General features: G+C 41.3%; 1 protein-coding gene across 2 annotated transcripts in view; it reads right to left on the reverse strand.

Moving 5' to 3' along the window:
- Nucleotides 1-18,489, reverse strand: part of Crebbp (CREB binding protein) — a 155,059-nt gene that overhangs the window by 66,353 nt on the left and 70,217 nt on the right. The window contains exon 3 of one of the 2 annotated variants that reach the window (XM_008846197.1): nt 14,311-14,487. The exons of the other annotated variant lie outside the window; for it this stretch is intronic. Coding sequence (XP_008844419.1) covers nt 14,311-14,487 — 177 coding nt within the window. The remainder of the gene's footprint in view (nt 1-14,310; nt 14,488-18,489) is intronic. 2 annotated transcript variants of the gene reach the window in all.

The raw sequence follows: 18,489 nt of genomic DNA on the forward strand, positions 1-18,489 counted from the left end.
AATGATTCCATTTCTGTTTAATGTCCAGGAAAGATAAATACAGGGGCAGAAAGTAGATTTGTAACTGGCTAGAGCTAGGGAGTCCAGAGAATTGGGAAATAGCTGCTAATGGTACAGGGTCTCCTTTTGGGATGATGAAAATGCCTAAGATTGACTGTGGTCATGGTTACAGAAAGCCACCTAACTGAGCACTTAACAAGGAGAAATTATATCTTAGTAAAATTAGGTGAGAAATTATATCGTAGTAAAATTAGGTTTGGTTTGGTTTTTATGAAACAGGGTCTTATGTAGCCCAGGCTAGACTAATTCCCTAGCCCTAAGACTACAAGTTGTGTGCCACCATGCCCCACCGTGATAAAGCTGTTTTTAAAAGCTTTACCTCACTCATTATCAAGGAAATCAAAATAAAAAAGATGCATTTCAGCTATCAGTATGGCCAATATAGAAAAATAATCATTGGGGCTGATGAAGATATAGAGAAACAGGAATCTTAAGTACTGTGATAAAAATACAGCTTAGTATAATGTTTTAGAAGACATACTTCCAGATGTGGAAAAGAACATGTATCTAAAGGAAAAGCATGTGTCCCTTTTTGCTGGGAGAGGCAGGGTTTGAGACAAGGTCTTGCTCTTGGTAACCCAGGCTGTCCTCCAGGAAATCATCATGCATCCACCTTTGGAATGCTAAAAATACAAGCGAACTGCATTTCACTTCACCCCCCCCAACCCTCTCTTTCCTTCCTTTTCTTCTTGGTGGTACTGGGTACCAAACCTAGGGCCTCATGAATGTTAAGTATGTGCCCTATGACTGAGTTATACCACCAGCCCAAAATGTGCCTTCTTTTGGCCCTTATAGATGTCCTTCTTATAACGAAATATTAAGGAAGTAACTAGACAAAGATATGCTACAATGTATGTGCAAAGTTAAGTATTACACCCATTACTGAAAGACCGGAAAAATGTAAATGACTATAGAAGTTGGCCTAAATAAACACTGTCACAGATCTACAATGAAATAATATGCAGCAATTAAAAAAAAATAGACAGACCTTGCTGGGTGCGGTGGCACAGAGGCCTTTAGTCCCAGCACTCGTGAAGCAGAGGCAGGAGATCTCTGAGTTCAAGGTCTGACTGGTCTACATAGCGAGTTCCAGACCAGCTGGAGCTACAGGGAGACCATGTCTCAAAAAGACCAAAAGACAGACCTCAGATAACCCCAATCAAAGCTGAGGGTGGGAGTTTGTAGAAGACTGGCTTAACCAAGACTTGCTAAAATTCCTGACAGACAAAAATGGCAACAAATAATAACAGCAAGGCAGACCTTTAGCTTTAGCAAAAACCTACTGGAAGCATATTTAGGAAAACTAGGCTAGTAAAATAGTACTATAAATCACTCAGTTTTTCCTCATTGATTTTTTTTTTTCAGTTTGTACTTTTTCTGGAAAAAACCTTGACAAAATTATCTGCTGATTATATTATGGCAGGAAGGTCTCTCACACTCTAGTTTTAGAACTCAGTATTATATGACTGCTTCACAGAAAGTACCTATTACTTTTATAACCAAAACATATTCCACTTTGGTGAGAAAAATAAAATCTGAAGAATTAGTAGAAAATTATAAAGAATTAGGGCTGGAGAGAAGGCTCAGTGGGTAAAGTACTTGTTGGGTAAGTATGAGGATCTGAGTGTCGATTCCTAGAACCCATATAAGAAGCTGGGTGGGGGTGATAGCCGACCTGTAATCCCAATCCCAGCCTTGGGGAGGCAGAGACCAGGAATTACCAGAGCTTGCTGGCTAGCAAGTCTACCAACATTGGTGAGCTCTGGGCAATACACAAGGTGGAGAGTGATCAAGGAAAATATCCAACAATCAATCTCTGGCTTGATACACATGCCTACATGTGCACACACACATACACAAAAGAAGAAGAAAGGGGCTGCAGAGACAGCTTAGCAGTTAAGAGCACTAGAGCACTAGTTGCTCTTGCAGAGATCCGGGTCCAATTCCCAGCACCCATATGGGGGCTAACAACCATTTGCAACTCCAGTTTCAGAGAAAACTGACGCCCTCTTCTGACCTCCACGAGCATTGCATGACATGGGTGCATTTACATGCATGCAGGCAATACACTCATACAAACACACACAAAAAAACAGAATGTATGACTAGATTGATGGTTCAGCAGTTAAGAGCACTTGCTGTGCAATCATGAGGCTCAGAGGTAAATCCCAACATCCACAGGCCAGCACCCCTGCAACCACAACTCGGAGGATGGTGAAGAAAGGGTGATTGCTGAGGCTTGCTGGCTTGGTCCAGCCTAGCAAACAAAATGCCAGCCCCAGGTTCAGAAAGAGACACTGCCTCAAAGAAATATGTGATGAGTGGTAAAGGAAGACAACCCACACCCTTTTCTGGTCTCTGAAGGCATATTCACATGTGCACACATTCACATACGTGTGCCTACACTCACATACACAAATAGATTTTAAAAATTTTTTTATGTGTATAAATGCACCCATGTCATGCAATGCCCACAGAAGTCAGAAGATGGCATCAGATCCCCTGGAACCAGAGTTACAGACAGTTGTTAGCCACCATGTGGGTGCTGGGAATCGAACACAGGTCCTTTGAAAGAGCAGTCAGTGCTTTTAACCACTGAGCCAACTCTCCAGCCCCATAAATTGTTTAAATATAAAGAAAAGGTGTTAGAAGATGAACATTTTGCAATGCAAAGGTGGTAAAAATCTTAGTCAAGAAACCTAACGCAGTAACCCCCATTCATCACCAACACTACTCTTAACACACAGACCACTCCATTTCCCCACAGGGACATAACCCATTGAAGGGCACCAGCATTTCTATTGGCTAAAGTTCCAAAAGGGCTATTATTATTAGATAAATACTTTACCAGATTTCCCAAAATTAATATGCATCTTTACAGTAAGAACAAAACACTTAGGGCCAGGTGTGGTAGCACACTCCTTTAATCCGGGCACTCAGGAAGCAGAGACAAGCAGATCTCTGTGAGAGTGAGGCCTCATCTGCATAGGGAGTTTCAGGCCAGTTTGGGCTATAGGGAGACCCTGTCAATCAATCAATCAATCAAACAAACAAACAAAAACCACTTTAAAAGCCCGTGGCTAATTATCATGTAACAGAGTACAATGTCATCAAGAGAAAGTATGAGGCCACAGTGCATAGAAATTGACACTTGAGCTGACTAAACCAACTGAATACAAGTAGAACAAAGGAAAGATGCCTGATGAACCCAGGGAAAAGAAGTGTACATACACAACAATGCAAATAGCAACAAAGAGTATTGCTTCTCTTTCTCTTGGTCACTGCATTCATTCTGCAGGTAGTCTACAACAGCCTGAATTTCAAGCCCAACAAGCAGCAGCTCTTTTAGTGTTTATCCATTTTCAAGGAGGGATTCAATCAGTACTAGTCCCAGATGACATCAAAGGTGAGGCCTAATGACAAGCACCTTGACCAGGCTGTGTCACAGCAGCCTCCCAACTGAACCCCTTAGCTCCCCTCCTTCACATAGATCTGACTACCTTACTTAAAAAGTGTGCTAAGAGCCAGGCGTAGTTGCGCACGCCTTTAATCCCAGCACTAGGGAGGCAGAGGCAGGCAGATCTCTGTGAGTTCAAGGCCAGCCTGGTCTACATAGTGAGTTCCAGGACAGCTGGGGCTACAGGGAGACCCTGTCTCAAATAGACCGGGGGAAAAAAAAAATGTGCTAAGAAACTCCAATTAGAATCTGGTGAAAGCACAGAAGCCAAATAACTAATAAAAAAAGACCACATGCCTAAATATAAGCCCTTTAATTCTTAGTAGTAATCAAAGAAATACAAGTGAAAATAAAGATGAAAATAAAAATGAAATAATAAAGATGACATTATTTTCTCTGACGAAAGGTGAGCATTTCCAGTCTTGGGAAGATGATGTGGTGCTAGGCCCTGGTAAATGGACCTTGTTGGAAGGTAGTGTAATAGGCATTCATCAAAAGCCTTAAAAATATATACAGCACTTAAAAACATACAAGATTTTTACTTTAAAGAGTTATTTATTTTTATATTTGTGTGCCTGCATACGTATCTGTGCAACGTATGAGTGCTGGTGCCTGTGAGGCCAGAGGAAAGTGTTAGAACTCCTGGAAATGGAGTTACAGAGAGAGGTATTGGGGAGCCAAACCTAGGTCCTCTACAAAGGCAGCAAGTGCTCTTAACTATGAATTCCAATGCTTATAATTTTGTACAAGAATCATCTCACATGAAATTGGTAAACATGGAAGGAGGTTACTGTAGCATTAAGAGTCATACTTGTTTGAACATTCTAAGTCACTGGGTAACATGAACAAAGCTCACTGACCTAGATGCTTCAGGAAATAGCCTATTCACCCAATGGTCATCTTCACTGGATGTGGCTCCACGCTCTTTACATGTCATTGAAGTTACTTTTGGGTTTTTGTTGTTGTTTGAGACAGGTCTTACTGTAGACCTGACTGACCTGAAACTCACTATGTAGAACAGACTGGCCTCGAATTTACAAAGCTCTGCCTCCCAAGTGTTAAGATTTAAAAACAAAAACAAAAAACTACCCAACGGGTAGTTTTAGTTGTCACTTGAAACAATCTAGAATCACCTGGGAAAAGTCTCAACAAGGGACTGTCTAGATCAGGTTGGTCTATGAGCATATATCTGGATTACATTAACTGAGATGGGAAAATCTGCCTACTGTAGGTGGCATCATTCCCTAAGCAGGGAATCCAGAATTGTAAAAGAATGGAGAAAGGGAGCTGAGCACAAGCATGCATGCATTCTCTGCTTTCTGTTCCTGATTGTGGATGTGATATGACCTATTCCCTCAAGCTCCTATCACTGTAACTTCCCTGCAGTGATGGACCATAATCTGGAACTCTGAGCTAAAACAAACCCTTTCTTCTGCAAGTTGCTTTTATCACAGTCACAGAAAAAAGAGAAGAAAAAAAAAAAAAACTAAGATGTGCTGTTTGTCATTACAATTCAGCAGTCTAAACCAACTACTTTCATAGTCAAACTATATATATTTGGTACTCCTTAATTTTTTAAAGGATTCTAACATTTTTTAAATTAAGATGGTTAGCTTTACTTAAGATTTGGGTAATTAACCCAACCTTACTTTCCTATAATACAGCATTGTCCTTGGAGCCAAACAACTGCCATTTTCAGTTTACTGTGCCTGCTTGCCAAAGATCATCACAGCTAGACTTGTTGACTACTGACATTCTCTCAAAGAAAGAGGTGAAGGGAAGGATCATGGGACTCTCACCTGAGTATCCAGCCACTCCTCCCAACCAGTTGTATGCAATTCTGCCCCAACTGGACATGGACTTGGGGTCTAGGGCAGGGGCTAGAGTATATAGGTTGGTAAAAACTAGGGTAAGGGGGCTGCATTTATGTAGCTATGGGGAAGCCATCATTCATGCTGGGTAAAACCTTGCCAATGTGGCTGCTTTGGGGTCACCCAAAATCTGTCAGTAACCCTCATCCATGCTCTGTAAGTAAGCCCCATAAGCCCAACAACCCCACCGGTTCCAAGGGTGAACTTGGTAGAATCAAATTTTGAACTGTCATTAGAAACATAAAAGGAGGGATGTTGCTTAGTAACCCCTAACCCTCAGGAGAAAAAGTCTTGAAATATCTATATACCCTGTATTCTATCCCACACCTTCTTAAACTATGTAGCAATCTCATAGGGAATCACATACCTGAATGTCAGTGTTGAAAATGTATGGCAGCAGTTAAAGGTTTCTGAACATTCAACAACCAAACAGTAAGTCAAAATCAAGTATGTAATGAACTTGAAGTGTTTCTGTCAGTGCTCATCTATGTTGCATCATGCACAGTCACTGCAACCTTGGCTCTAAACACACAACTTGTACACTTTGTACAATGCATGCCATCATGCCCACTTGACACCAACAAACACTGCCTGGAACAACTCAGCTCAGATTTAAGACTGCATGTTATAAATTGCAATCTTTTTAATGGACATGCATAGTTTTCTGCTCTTCTAGAAACATAATGGTCTAATTACAAAAAATAATGACTATTGATATTTTCCTCCTGTCATTCCTCAGTAATTGTGTAGCAGAATGATTTTAAAAATTGTTTGAGGGCTTAGAAAGATGGCACTTACTACTCTTATAGAAGACTCAGTTTCAGTTCCCAGAACCCACATGGTGACTCTAGAACTACAGTTCCAGGGGATCTGACACATTCTTCTGGCCTCCTCAGGTACTACATGCACATGGTGCACTTACATGTGGCAAACACTCATAAGCATAAAATAAATCATTGCTGACTTGAGTTTCATAAAACACATAAGATGAATGCATCTGTCAACTGTCACCAGCAAAGTTTCCTCCTACAGTAGATGATGATTAACATGGGAACCCACAATTAGTCAATGTGCAGAGTACAAGAGGACATGGAGTGCTTATCCCTGAATAGGACACCTATTTCAAACCTCTGTCTCCTAAGGATCAGGGGTCACTATAGAAGAGGATGCAGAAAGATTGTAAGAGCCAGAGATGATGGATGACTACAAGGAAACAGAGTTTTCCAGACAGCTGGTCAGTTACTCATATGAACTCACAGCAAGTGTGACAGAATGCAGAAGTCCCATGAAAGCTCAAACCAGACAAATTCCAGCACAGACATGGGAATGGGGAAATGGGTAACAAATCCCAACCCAACCTAAGGAACTTTTTGCAACTGATGGCTGCTGGGAGGGGGAAAGTCAGTGTCTTGCAGGGATGGGACGCTTGGTCAGCCCAGGGGACAGACCCACCCTGAAGGGCATTTAGGGACACAAATCAAGGGACTCTATAGGAGATATTTTAAATTGGATGAAGGCAAAGGGGGAGGTGCAAATAGGGGAGGGAATCTAAATACCATCAATCTGTATTGTATGAGAATCGCAAAAATTCAATTAAGAAAAAGAATATCAAAGGAAAAAACCTGTTAAATTAATTTTAGCTTGGGACTAGGACAGAATTTCCAACATATTTCTGCCATTTTGCAGTACATTATCAACACAGAACAACTGTTCTCAGCACTGACAATTATGAAAATCAAAATATTAACTATGAAAACCACTGCAGATGCTCTACATCCTGCAGTACCAAATAATCAGCTGATTTAATTTTATGTAAAAATACACAAGCACATTCATTTCATTTGTATGCAAATTAGCTTTCATAATAAACAGTAAAATTATATATATATATAAACAAAAACCTCTTAAAATAAATTTATGATCTTACTATTAGCAAATGACTGAGTACCCACTCTGTATTCCTCCATTCTCAAACCACATCAAAATGTCTTGGGTGAAAAGGTCATGAGTGGAAAGAGTTGAAGAAACTGGGCTGGAAAGATGGCTAGGCAGTTAGTGCACTGGCTGCTCTTGCAGAGGACCCAGACTCAATTCCCAGCACCGACATGGTGGCTAACAACCATTTGTAACTCCACTTCCAGGGGACTCTGATGCCCTCTTCTGACCTCCATGGGCATTTCACAACACAGTTGCACTCACACACATGCAGGCAATATACTCATACACATAAAAAATAAAAATAATAAATATTTTTTTAAAAAATGACTCTATGCCGGGTGTGGTAATGCACACCTTTAATCCCAGCACTCGGGAGGCAGAGGCAGGCAGATCTCTGTGAGTTCAAGGCCAGCCTGGTCTACAAATCAAGTTTCAGGCCAGCTGGGGCTACAGAGAAACCCTGTCTCAAAAAAAGACAACAACAAAAAAAACCCCTCTACAACCAACACTAAAGGAGCTAGGGAATAGCTCTGTAACGCGCTTGCTCTGATTCCCCACAGGACCCTGCAACAGCTGAGGATGCAAAGTTCAGAGCAATAGAACAGAAAGTACTCCTTTAAATGTACATAGCTTTTAAATGTGCCCAGCATAGTGGCACACAGCTGAAATCTCAGCACTCAAAAGCACTCAGCTTTCAGAGGCAGGAGGATTAGGAACTCAAGGCCAGCCTGGGCTACAAAGCAGGAGCCTGTCAAAAAAAATGGGGTGGGGGGGGGTAACGAGGCACTGGAGATGATTTGGCAGTTAACAGCACTTGTTGTTATTGTGGCTCACAACCATCTGTAACTCCAGTTCCAAGGGATCTGACACTCTTCTGACCTCCGTGGGCACTGACTGCATGCACATGATGAAGTTGTTCTTTTTTTTTTTTTTGGTCTTTTTGAGGCAGGGTCTCCCTGTAGCCCTAGCTTTGGTCACTATGTAGACCACACTGGCTTTGAACCCTCCAAGATCGGCCTGCTTCTACCTCCCAAGTGCTGGGATTAAAGGTGTGAGCCACCATGCCCAACTACATGATGAACTTCTATACTTGCAGATATACTCACTTATACAGAAAATTAAAATCAATAAATCTTTAAAAATGAAACAGCAATAAAAGGAGGAAAGCAAAAACAGAAACAAAACCCACCTACTACCTGGAAGGGAAAAATCAGGAAAACAATGACAAGAGAATCATCTGGTAAGAAGGGCATACCCATTTAAATGGAAGAAATGATGCACACAGGCATATTGTCATCCTATATTCTCCCAGGGAAGATGTCCAACCTTTTGATATTGTGATATGATGTTGTCATCTATAAATGCATTGGACCACATTCAAACTTATCCTAGGATACATGTGGCCCATGGGCCTCAGGTTGGACAATGCTGTATAAATCATCTCCAAATTACTTAGACCTGATATAACGAAAATGCTAAATAAATAGTTGTTATACTCTATTGTTTGGAGAATAAAGACGTTTGTAGATTCTACATACAGGCATAATTAAAAGATCTCTATTTTCCATCTGAGATTTGTTGAATCCACAAATGCTGGTGAACTGTATTCCATAGGATTATGTCTGATATTCCAGGATTGGCTAATTTTTCAAAAGTAGTTTTGAAAGTCACATATATTTTAGGTTTAGACTATTTCCTAGATGATATTGATTACCCAAACAAATGAATTTAAGTCATTAAAAAAAAAAAGCCAGGCACGGTGTGTATGCCTTTAGTGCAAGCACTTAGGGAGGCAGAGATTAAGCCTGAATAAGTGCCAGGCCTCCCTGGGGTGATAGAGAGACCCTGTCTCAAAAAAGATGGGGAGGGGAAGAGCTGGGGAAATGGCTCAGCAGTTAAGAGCATTTGCTGCTCTTGCAGAGGACCTGGGTTCAGCTCCCAGCATCCACATGGCAGCTAACAACCATCTGTAACTCCAGTTCCAGGGGATCCAACGCCCTTTTCCCACCTCTGAGGGTACTGCATGACACGGGTGTACTTACATCCATGCAGGTAATATACTCATACACATAAAATATTTTTAAAAAGAAAAGAAGGGATTTATACAGCCACTGCTAGGAATTTTAGATCAAACATTACACTTCTTATTTTCTCTTTTTTTCTTTTTTTGAGACAGGATCTGCCCTGTAGTCCCAACTGGCCTTGAACTCACAGAGATTCCCTTGCCTCTGCCTCCTGAGTGCTAAGATTAAAGGCGAGTACCACCGTGCCCAGTTATTCTTATTTTCTTTAAGATTTATTTTTATTTATGTATGTACCTTTGTGAATATATGCTATGCGGTGGTGGTGAAGGGGGCTGCACACAGAGGCCAGAAAAGGGCATCAGGTTCCTAGGGCTAGAGTTATAGGCACTTTTAAGTCACTAGACATGGGTGGTGAGAACAGGAATCAGGTCCTCTGAAAGAGCAGCAAGTGCTTTTAACCATCCAGTCATTTCTACAGTCCCTGTTCTTTTTATTTGGTTGGTTGGTTTTGTTTTGGTTTTGGCTGATTTTTTTGAGACAAGGTCTCACTATTATAGCCTAGACTGGCCTTCAACTTATGGGATCCTCTTGCCTCTGCCTCTTGAGTGCTGGGTTTATGGGCAGGTACCACCACACCTGTACAAGGACTATACTTTGAAGGTCTTGTACACACATTTTCTCACCAGTCATCATGATGCAGGTAGAAATAGTACAAGGGGATCAACAGAAGCAAACCAAAAAGTACATACTTAAATGACTATTATGAGCCAAGGCTTAGTTCAATCAGTGAGATACAGCTCATAATCACAGTGACTTTATAGAGAAGCTGCTGTTGTCCTGTCTCTACAAAGTTATGAAAGGAAGAACAAACACCCCCATTGGACTACAGCACAGGAAACACTAAACAAGCAGTGGTTGTCTTCAGAATTCCACTTAGGAAGAGAGAGCACTTGTGTGTAATGCCAAAGAACTCTAAACTATGAGATGAATCCATCAGAGACAAGAGAGAAAGAACCTGCTACATTACATCTTTAAGAATGGTGAAATCACTATAGTGTAGTTTAAAATTTTCTTATTAAAAAACAACAACAAAAACGGACTGGAGAGATGGCTCAGTGTTTAAGAGAACTTGCTGCTCTTCCATGGGACTCAAGCTTGGTTCCCAGTACCCACATGGAGGACTCATACCCTCCTGTACCTCCATTTCCAGGGGATCTAATGCCCTCTTCTGGCCTCCACTGACACCCCCACATACATGACATACATTCACACAATCACACACACATAAAATATAAACCTTTTTTAAAAAACGTCACACACACATATGGGAATTTTGTTTTGGGGTGGACAGAACACAGGGCACAACACCTGGCGACGTGGCTCTTGTCGTCCCTCAAACATTCTCAGTCTAAGACAAATTCCACTTCCAAAAAATGGCTGAAAGCCCAATCCAAAGCTTGAGGCAAGACATTACCTAAATTAGGTACTTTTCTTGAAATTCGACTGCCTTCTGTTCCTATATACATATCCTCTCCAGAGAATGTCCCAACATACCTCAAACTCAATACAGAATGGTGACAGAGCCTCAATTCTTGATGAAACCTGCTTCTCTTCTTTTGTCAATAAAATGTAAATAAATGACTGCATACCTTCCCACTCTTGACACCAGAGAGCAATAATGATACAGTACAAAAACCAGGAAGAGAAATAAGAGTCCGTTGGCTTCACTGTGTGGCTTCAATTGCTCCAAGAAGAACTCAATCCATATGATTTGGCATCAAAAGTCCCTAATCAGAACCATGTGGTATCAAAACCAACCAGCTTCCAACAATTACCCCTCAAAGCATGGCTCTGCGCCCCACAAGGGTGATTAAGTTCAGGGAGTCATATTTTCCTTTTTTCATGAAACAGACATATTTTACAGCCATGTTTCTCTGACACGTGATAATCTGTGCATTTTAAGACACTAGATATAATGGAGAAAATTCAAGAAAGATCACAAAACACAATCAAGGAACTGTAAATAAGCTGTGTAAGTACAGGCTAAGAAGCATTCCCAGGGGACTTGGGGCTACTAAAGCATGATGATACAATTCAAAACAACTCTACAGAAAGGAAGCTACCTGGTCCTGAACAAGTCAAACTCCCTCAGAACCTCAATTTCCTCACCGTCACATGGAACCTCTAATGATGCCTCACAAGGAGCCCCCATAAGAATAAAGTAAATACAGGGCATGGACACACCAATAAAGATGCCAAGCAGCCTGTGCCTTGACACCCAACACCCCCACCCCAACCCCCAGCAGCCCTATCCCCAATTCTCCAGGGAAGACTGTTTCAAAATGCTGCTGCCTCATGGGCACATGGCCTAGCCCACCCTATGCCCTACAGAATAAATAGTGCAAGCAAAGAACCCAGTTTACTCTCCAAAGGCATCTGTGAATCTGTCTCTCAAGTCCACATGGGCCTTTGAGGGAAAGGTGCCCCTGAGAAAGTAGCACAGCTCCTGTGAACAAAAATGCTTCCTGAGTTTACTGTGATCATGACAGGATTGGGGAAAAGGGTGTTGATTTAATTTCCTTAAGATTCTGGAAGACAAAAGGATGAGACACAATTGCTGCCTACTGCTTCCCCTCACTGTTCTTTAGAGCAGGAGTTCCCAGGGGACATATCTGAAGATATTTGTTTATTACCAGCAGGACGGAGTAAGAGTCATGGGTAGGTGGCCAGAGTTATTGCCAAACATAACAATGTTCTAGGTGGCCCTGTGGTGGAGAACTGTCCACTGCTGAGGCTGAAAGGCGTCCTGTTGTAGCCCAATAGTGGGAAGGGAAGAAGCCTCTATCTACTCTCTCTATGCTACCCTTGACTACCACACCCAACAAGTTTAGGTCTCCAAAGTAGCATTAAGGCTAGCAGAGGGAGCTGGAATAGAGGAATTCTGTCACTCTGGAGTGGATCGTGGAGAGAAGATAAGGACAAGGGGTCAGAGAGGACTTGTGTCAGAACGGTCAGAGATGCCCAAGGTAGAAAACATATATATCTTGGAAAAAGCAAATGCTTTCACTCTGAAATGTGTCTGCTTACTGAATAGGTGCAGGAAACTATAGCTCTGGAGTTCCTGACACTGTCCAATGAAGACTAGAGTGAAAATGTGAGAGAAGCCAGGTGATGTGGGCACAGGTCCCAGATCTCAGAAGGTCAGTGTTGTTCCCATCACCTCAGGACAACCTTAGAAACCAAAAGCTACTGCAAAGGTGCTGGGTGTAGTGGCATACTCCTTTAGTCTCAGCACTTGGGAGGCAGAGGCAGGTAGATCTCTGTGAGATCAAGGCCAACCTGACCTTTACAGCGAGTTCCAGGCCAGCTGGGGCTACAGAGAGATCCTGTCTCAAAAAGACCGAAAAAAAAATAAAGCTACTGGAAAGAAAACAGCAGACCAGGAAAGCTAAGGGGATTATCACAAGAAAAAGAACACAGTATCATCAAAGGTTTTGAACAAGTTTTATTACTTTTTTTTTTTTTTTTTTTTTTTTTTTTTTAGGTGGTACATGCCTTTAATCCCAGCATGTGGGAGGCGGAGGCAGGCAGGTCAATATGAGATAGAGGCCAGCTGGGGCTACATAGGGAGACCCTGTTTCAAAACAAACTCTCTCTACTATTACTCTTTTTATAAAAAAAAATATTTTTTTTTAATTTTTATTTTATGTGTATGCGTGTATTGCCTGTATGTAGGTAAGTGCACTGTGTCATGCAATGTCTACGGAGGACAGAAGAGGCTGTTGGATGCCCTGGAACTGGAGTTATAGACAGCTGTTAGCTGCCATGTGGGTTCTGGGATTCGAACCCGGGTCTTCTGCAAGAACAACCAGTGTTCTTAACCTCTGAGCCACCTCTCCAGCCCCTATTACTAACTTTTTTAAAAGGAAGAATGCTAGCAATGGGACACCTCACTGTTCCCAATTTCTGATTTTCCACTATTGGAGGAAAAGACAATAATACTCTCTGATTCCCAATAGCCTCAGAACATTAAGTACTGTAAACCCTATCAATTTCTTAGTTTTGATACAAGTACCAAGATTAGAGACTAGCTTACTGGGGGAAGAAGGTTAAAGAATATTCAGGAATTCTCTGCACTAGTATTTCAAAATGAGAAGTTTTAAAATGTCAAAAGACAAAAGATAACTTCCTAAAAAATATAGTCCTCTGGTTTTTCTCTAAGACCCAAATTCCTACTGCAGAAGTATGTGGTAGACAGGTTTGGAAGGTCCACTGTCACCAACAAACACAAGGAATAAGAGATGTGGCTGCTCAGAGGGTTGAGCAGCTATCACCCGCATATTGTGCCTTCAGTAGCTAAGACGTGCACAGTAGGAACATGAGGCACTAGCCCTCAGCGTTCTTATTAACACATTCTATTCTGTGCAAAGGACATACTCCCATGAATACCTGGGCTTATTAGGTTAGAAGTTCCACAGATAGTTTCTATTTTATAGTTGAGAACTCTCAGGGAGAATGAAGATTTGTGAAATCATCTACTAAGTTAGGCACAGCATTTATCAATACAACACAATTCTTGTAAGACAAATGTCTGTTGATTGTAACACAAATTGATTGGTTTCTACAGACAGCTTCAACCCACTAACAAACAATGGTAAGAAAAGTCAATCTTACTGATATAGTTTTAAATAGAAAGGTAAAATGATTCACATACATGAATTAGCTCTATCAACAAAGAGAATGTGAAGAGCAGCTACATCAACCTCCCTCATCCCTCCTGTTGATAATTTATCACAGAAAACATAAAACTCATTTAGAGAGCTACTTGTAAGAAATATGGGCTATCTTCCTATCACCAATGGCACACTTTCAGTTATAGATGTTCACTGCAAGCACCATGAAATGCATATGCCAAAGCACCCAACAAGACCCACAGCACTGAAAGCCAAGGGCAACTTACCATATTTGGCACATTGGTGACTGAAGTATTCTTGATGTCTGTAGGAAAAGCAGGCAAACTATTGACCATGCTCTGTTTGCTAGATAACTGGGGGTTCACTCCAGTGGCTCCCATTTGCTGCCCTCCAGTTTGACTAAAGGGTTGTGCAAATGGACTTGTATTACCAGTCATTCCCATCTGAAACAAGAACAGGCAAAATTAGCTACATGAAACAATCATACATGAAAATCAGAAATGTTTTCTTGACCCATTGATGCCAAAATGTCAGTTCCCGTGAAACCCTCCCTTCAATTATAAATTGAAGCCTCATCATCAGAGTTCATTGCTAGAATTGTAGAAGGGCAAGTTGTTCAAAAAGCTAATGCTACAGGCAGAAGACTAATGAAGCAACTTCAAAGGCTAGATCTATGTCCTGTCCTAAATATCACCCCAGAAGATACAGCACTCTTCTCCCCTCTTCCTGCACAGCTCCCGCTCCTCCTACACATCAAAGATCCTGAGTCATTGACAATGGAAAGCTCCTTCAGCTTTAATCCTTAATTACTCTATAAGCAGTTTGTTTCTCTTAGATTCATCTCCAGACTTGAATAAAATTTTTACTAGTTCAAAATGCAGAGTAGAAATCTAGCAACGAAAGAAAGTATGTAGGCTTCTCTTTAAAATGATCCAGCAAAGCAGGCAATGGTAGTAAGACTGATGAGAATGAAGGTACACTTTAACTGCCAGTCTTCCAGAAGTGGAGACTGTATTGCCCTATTGTTATATACGTTGGGAATTTCCCCAATAGTTTTTTTGTGTGTCTGTTTGTTTGGGTTGGAGGGGGGGCAGATCTTCCTTTGAGACAGGGTCTCCCTGTAGTTACAGCTGGCCTGGATTTGCTATGGAGACCAGGCTGGCCTTGAACTCACAGAGATCCACCTGCCTCTGCCTCTGGGGTGCTGGGATTAAAGGCATGAGCCACCACACCTAAAGTGAAATGAAACCAACTCAATGGAACATTAAGGCAAGATCAGGAAGGAGAAACTCCCAGCTACACCTCCACCAGGCCAGACCCACAGAAAGACAGGCTAGTTCCTCAGGTGCCCTCAGCTCCACCTCACTGGGTATAATGTGGGAATTTGTAATGCATTACCCTAATCTTTACCTGTTCCCTTAGAGAGGGGACAAAGAAACTGGATACTAGCATTACCTAACTCTTTTTGACAAAGTTGGAATAATCTCCCTGCTGTCAAATGCTGCTCTGTATGTCTGCTATCTTATTTTATTTGATGTTTGAATTGGGAAGAAGAGCCTTGGGAAAGGAAGACTTCCAGAGGTGAGAGTTCCATTTTTAAAAAGACCATTTGGCCAGGCATGGTGGCATACTCCTTTAGTCCTAGCACAGTCTACACAGTGAGTTCCAGGCCCACTGGGGCTACAGGGAGATGTTGTCTCCAAAAAAAAAAAAAAAAAAAAGGACCCATTAGGTTGGAGATATAGGTCAGTGAAAGAGCTTCTTGAGCATGCACCAGGCCATAGATTCCACACAAAGCAACACACACAGCTAAGTTTTATGTAGCAAACTGCCACCAGACTCAGCTGGGTACTATCATGCCAGTCAGTAACCTCACTCTGAAACTTATATCCTTTCAGTGAACTTCAATATCTACCTACAAGATAAGCAGCTTTAATAAGACAGATCACGTGATTTCTTTTAGCTCTAAAAGTCTAGGTTACAAGCAAATCAATGTGCAACCCAACTAACTCCAACTGACCATTTTCTGCTGAAATGCCTATATGCCAAAAAATGCCAAAAGTTTGTAATGCCTAAATTTTTCTCCAAAAGTCTCGAGAAAAAAGAAAAACTTTGCCATGTGCATGTGTTGTTTCTCACATTTCTGAAAGTGAACCCATTCTAGTTGCAATTTTTGCCCCAGGTACTCTGTAAGTAAACTGAAACACAAATCCTTCACCAAGCCTAGGAATGAGGTTCAACTCTGAGTTCAGGAGATCTACTTAAGTGAAGGCAATAGCTAAATAAATATAAAGGTTCTGTCTCTCATTTAGGCCCCTTAAACTGTTACCTGAAACTCAGAAAAACTGAAGCAGAATAATGTGTTCTCAGAAAGTAATACAGGAAATTAATTTCATGTAGCAATTATTACTCTCAGAATTTATTGCATACAGTGAATGTGCTGAAAAACTGTTTTTTAAACTTATTTTAAATATTTTATTTATTATTTTTATTCTATGTGTATGAGTGTATTGCCTGCATGTAGGTAAGTGCACCTATGTTGTGCAATGCGCATGGAGGACAGAGATCCCCTAGAACTGGAGTTACAGACAGTTGTTAGCTGCCATGTGGGTACTTGGATTCGAACCCAGGTCTTCTGCAAGAACAGCCAGTGTTCTTAACCGCTGAGCCATCTCTCCAGCCCCACCATTTTTTTATTTTAAAGTTTGTGTGCATATGAAAGTCAGAAGACAACTTCCAAGAGTTGGTTCTCTACTTCTACCATGTAGGTGTATTAAACTCAAGTCATCAGGCTTTGTGACAAGTGCCTTTTACCAATTGAGGCATCTCACCAGCCCTGAAATACTGTTCTTTTTAAAAAAATATTTATTATTTTTATTTTATGTATATGAGTGTATTGCCTACATATATGTAAGCACACCCATATTGCGCAATGCCTGTGGTGGCCAGAAGAGGGTGTCAGGTCCCTTGGAACTGGAGTTACAGAAGGTTGTTAGCTACCATGTGGGTGCTGGGAATCAAAGCCTTGTCCTTTGCAAGAACAATCAGTGCTCTTAACCACTGAGCCATCTTTTCAACCACTGAATACTGTTCTTAAAAGTCCAGAATTTGAAAAACAAAAATAAAAATGCACAGTTATAATTTCCAATTTCTAAATTTCTCTATTTTGGACCAAATATGTCAAAACATATGCATTCATTCACTCATGATCAATCCATTCTCACTGGCCACCAGTATTTACCAGTGTCTGGTTTAAGCAAGGCCAAGCTCTGAGAATGTGTAAATAAATTAAGGAACTTGCTCCTTATATCCTTGAACTTGACAAACAAGAAAATCAATATTGGCTGGAAAGTTTCTGACTAATTAGAATACAACTAGTACCAAGAAACCAAAGAGGTAGCAGCTGGGGTATGTGAAAGGGCAGTCACACACGACCCTGCAGTGAAAAGAGACAAATACCAGGACAAACTTCCCAAAGGGCCCATGGTTCTCAGCATGTTCCTGACCTGTTCCTAAAAGATCTGCTTCTGAAACTGCAAATATTTTTTACAACATTCCAAAGATCACCTTGTCAAGGTAAAAATCAGGTGTGTGTACCCGCTCAGTATGGTTAATATTTGCCTGATTGGACTCTGGGTACTTTCTAACTGGCTGCATTCAAAGGACAATCCTCATGTCTGAAAGCACTGATACAATTTCTTCAGAAAATTTCATTCATTCATTCCCTCCCTCTACCTCTCACTTTTTAAATTACTGAGTTACATTCTTGCTATGTAGCCCAGGCTGGCCTTGAACCCACAATCCTCTCACCTCAGCCTTCAAGTGCTGGTATTAAAGGTTATTCGCTGCCATACCCAGCTCTTTAGGAAATTGCTTTGCATCTTTTCTCCTTGGCAAGTTGACTGTTTCAATATGGCTTCAATTCCCAAAAGGTAAAAACCACAGCAAAAGCTGGGTGTGGTGGTACACACCTTTAATCCCAGCACTTGGGAGGCAGAGGCAAGGTGGATCTTTGAGTTCAAGGCCAGACTGGTCTATATAGTGAGTTCCAAGACAGCTGGGGCTACAGAGAGACCCTGTCTCAAAAAGACCAAAAAAAAAAAAAAAAAACCAGATTGCTTGGTTCACAAGAGTCTAGACATTTTGAAAATTAGAGGGAAAAGCCCCATCCCTCTAACAAAAACAAATCCAGATTACCTAAGGAGGCCAGAACTTGGGTATCTGGCACCAGCCCTCATCTCTAGCCCCATCCCATCCTTAGTCAGATTAAACTTAATAGTTAAGAGTAAAGCCAAAGAGACAGACATAAGCTTCCAAAGGAGCCAACACAGCTCATCTCCAGGCAGGCTATCCTAAACTATCTCCCGGAAGACAAGGTAGACATCAATAGTCACATTCCAGCTCTTAGTTGCAGATTTAGGGAAAAGTCATTCACCTTTACAGAG

The sequence above is a fragment of the Nannospalax galili genome, unplaced genomic scaffold (assembly GCF_000622305.1).
Source record: "Nannospalax galili isolate Female #2095 unplaced genomic scaffold, S.galili_v1.0 scaffold471, whole genome shotgun sequence".
Classification (NCBI taxonomy): Eukaryota; Metazoa; Chordata; class Mammalia; order Rodentia; family Spalacidae; genus Nannospalax; species Nannospalax galili.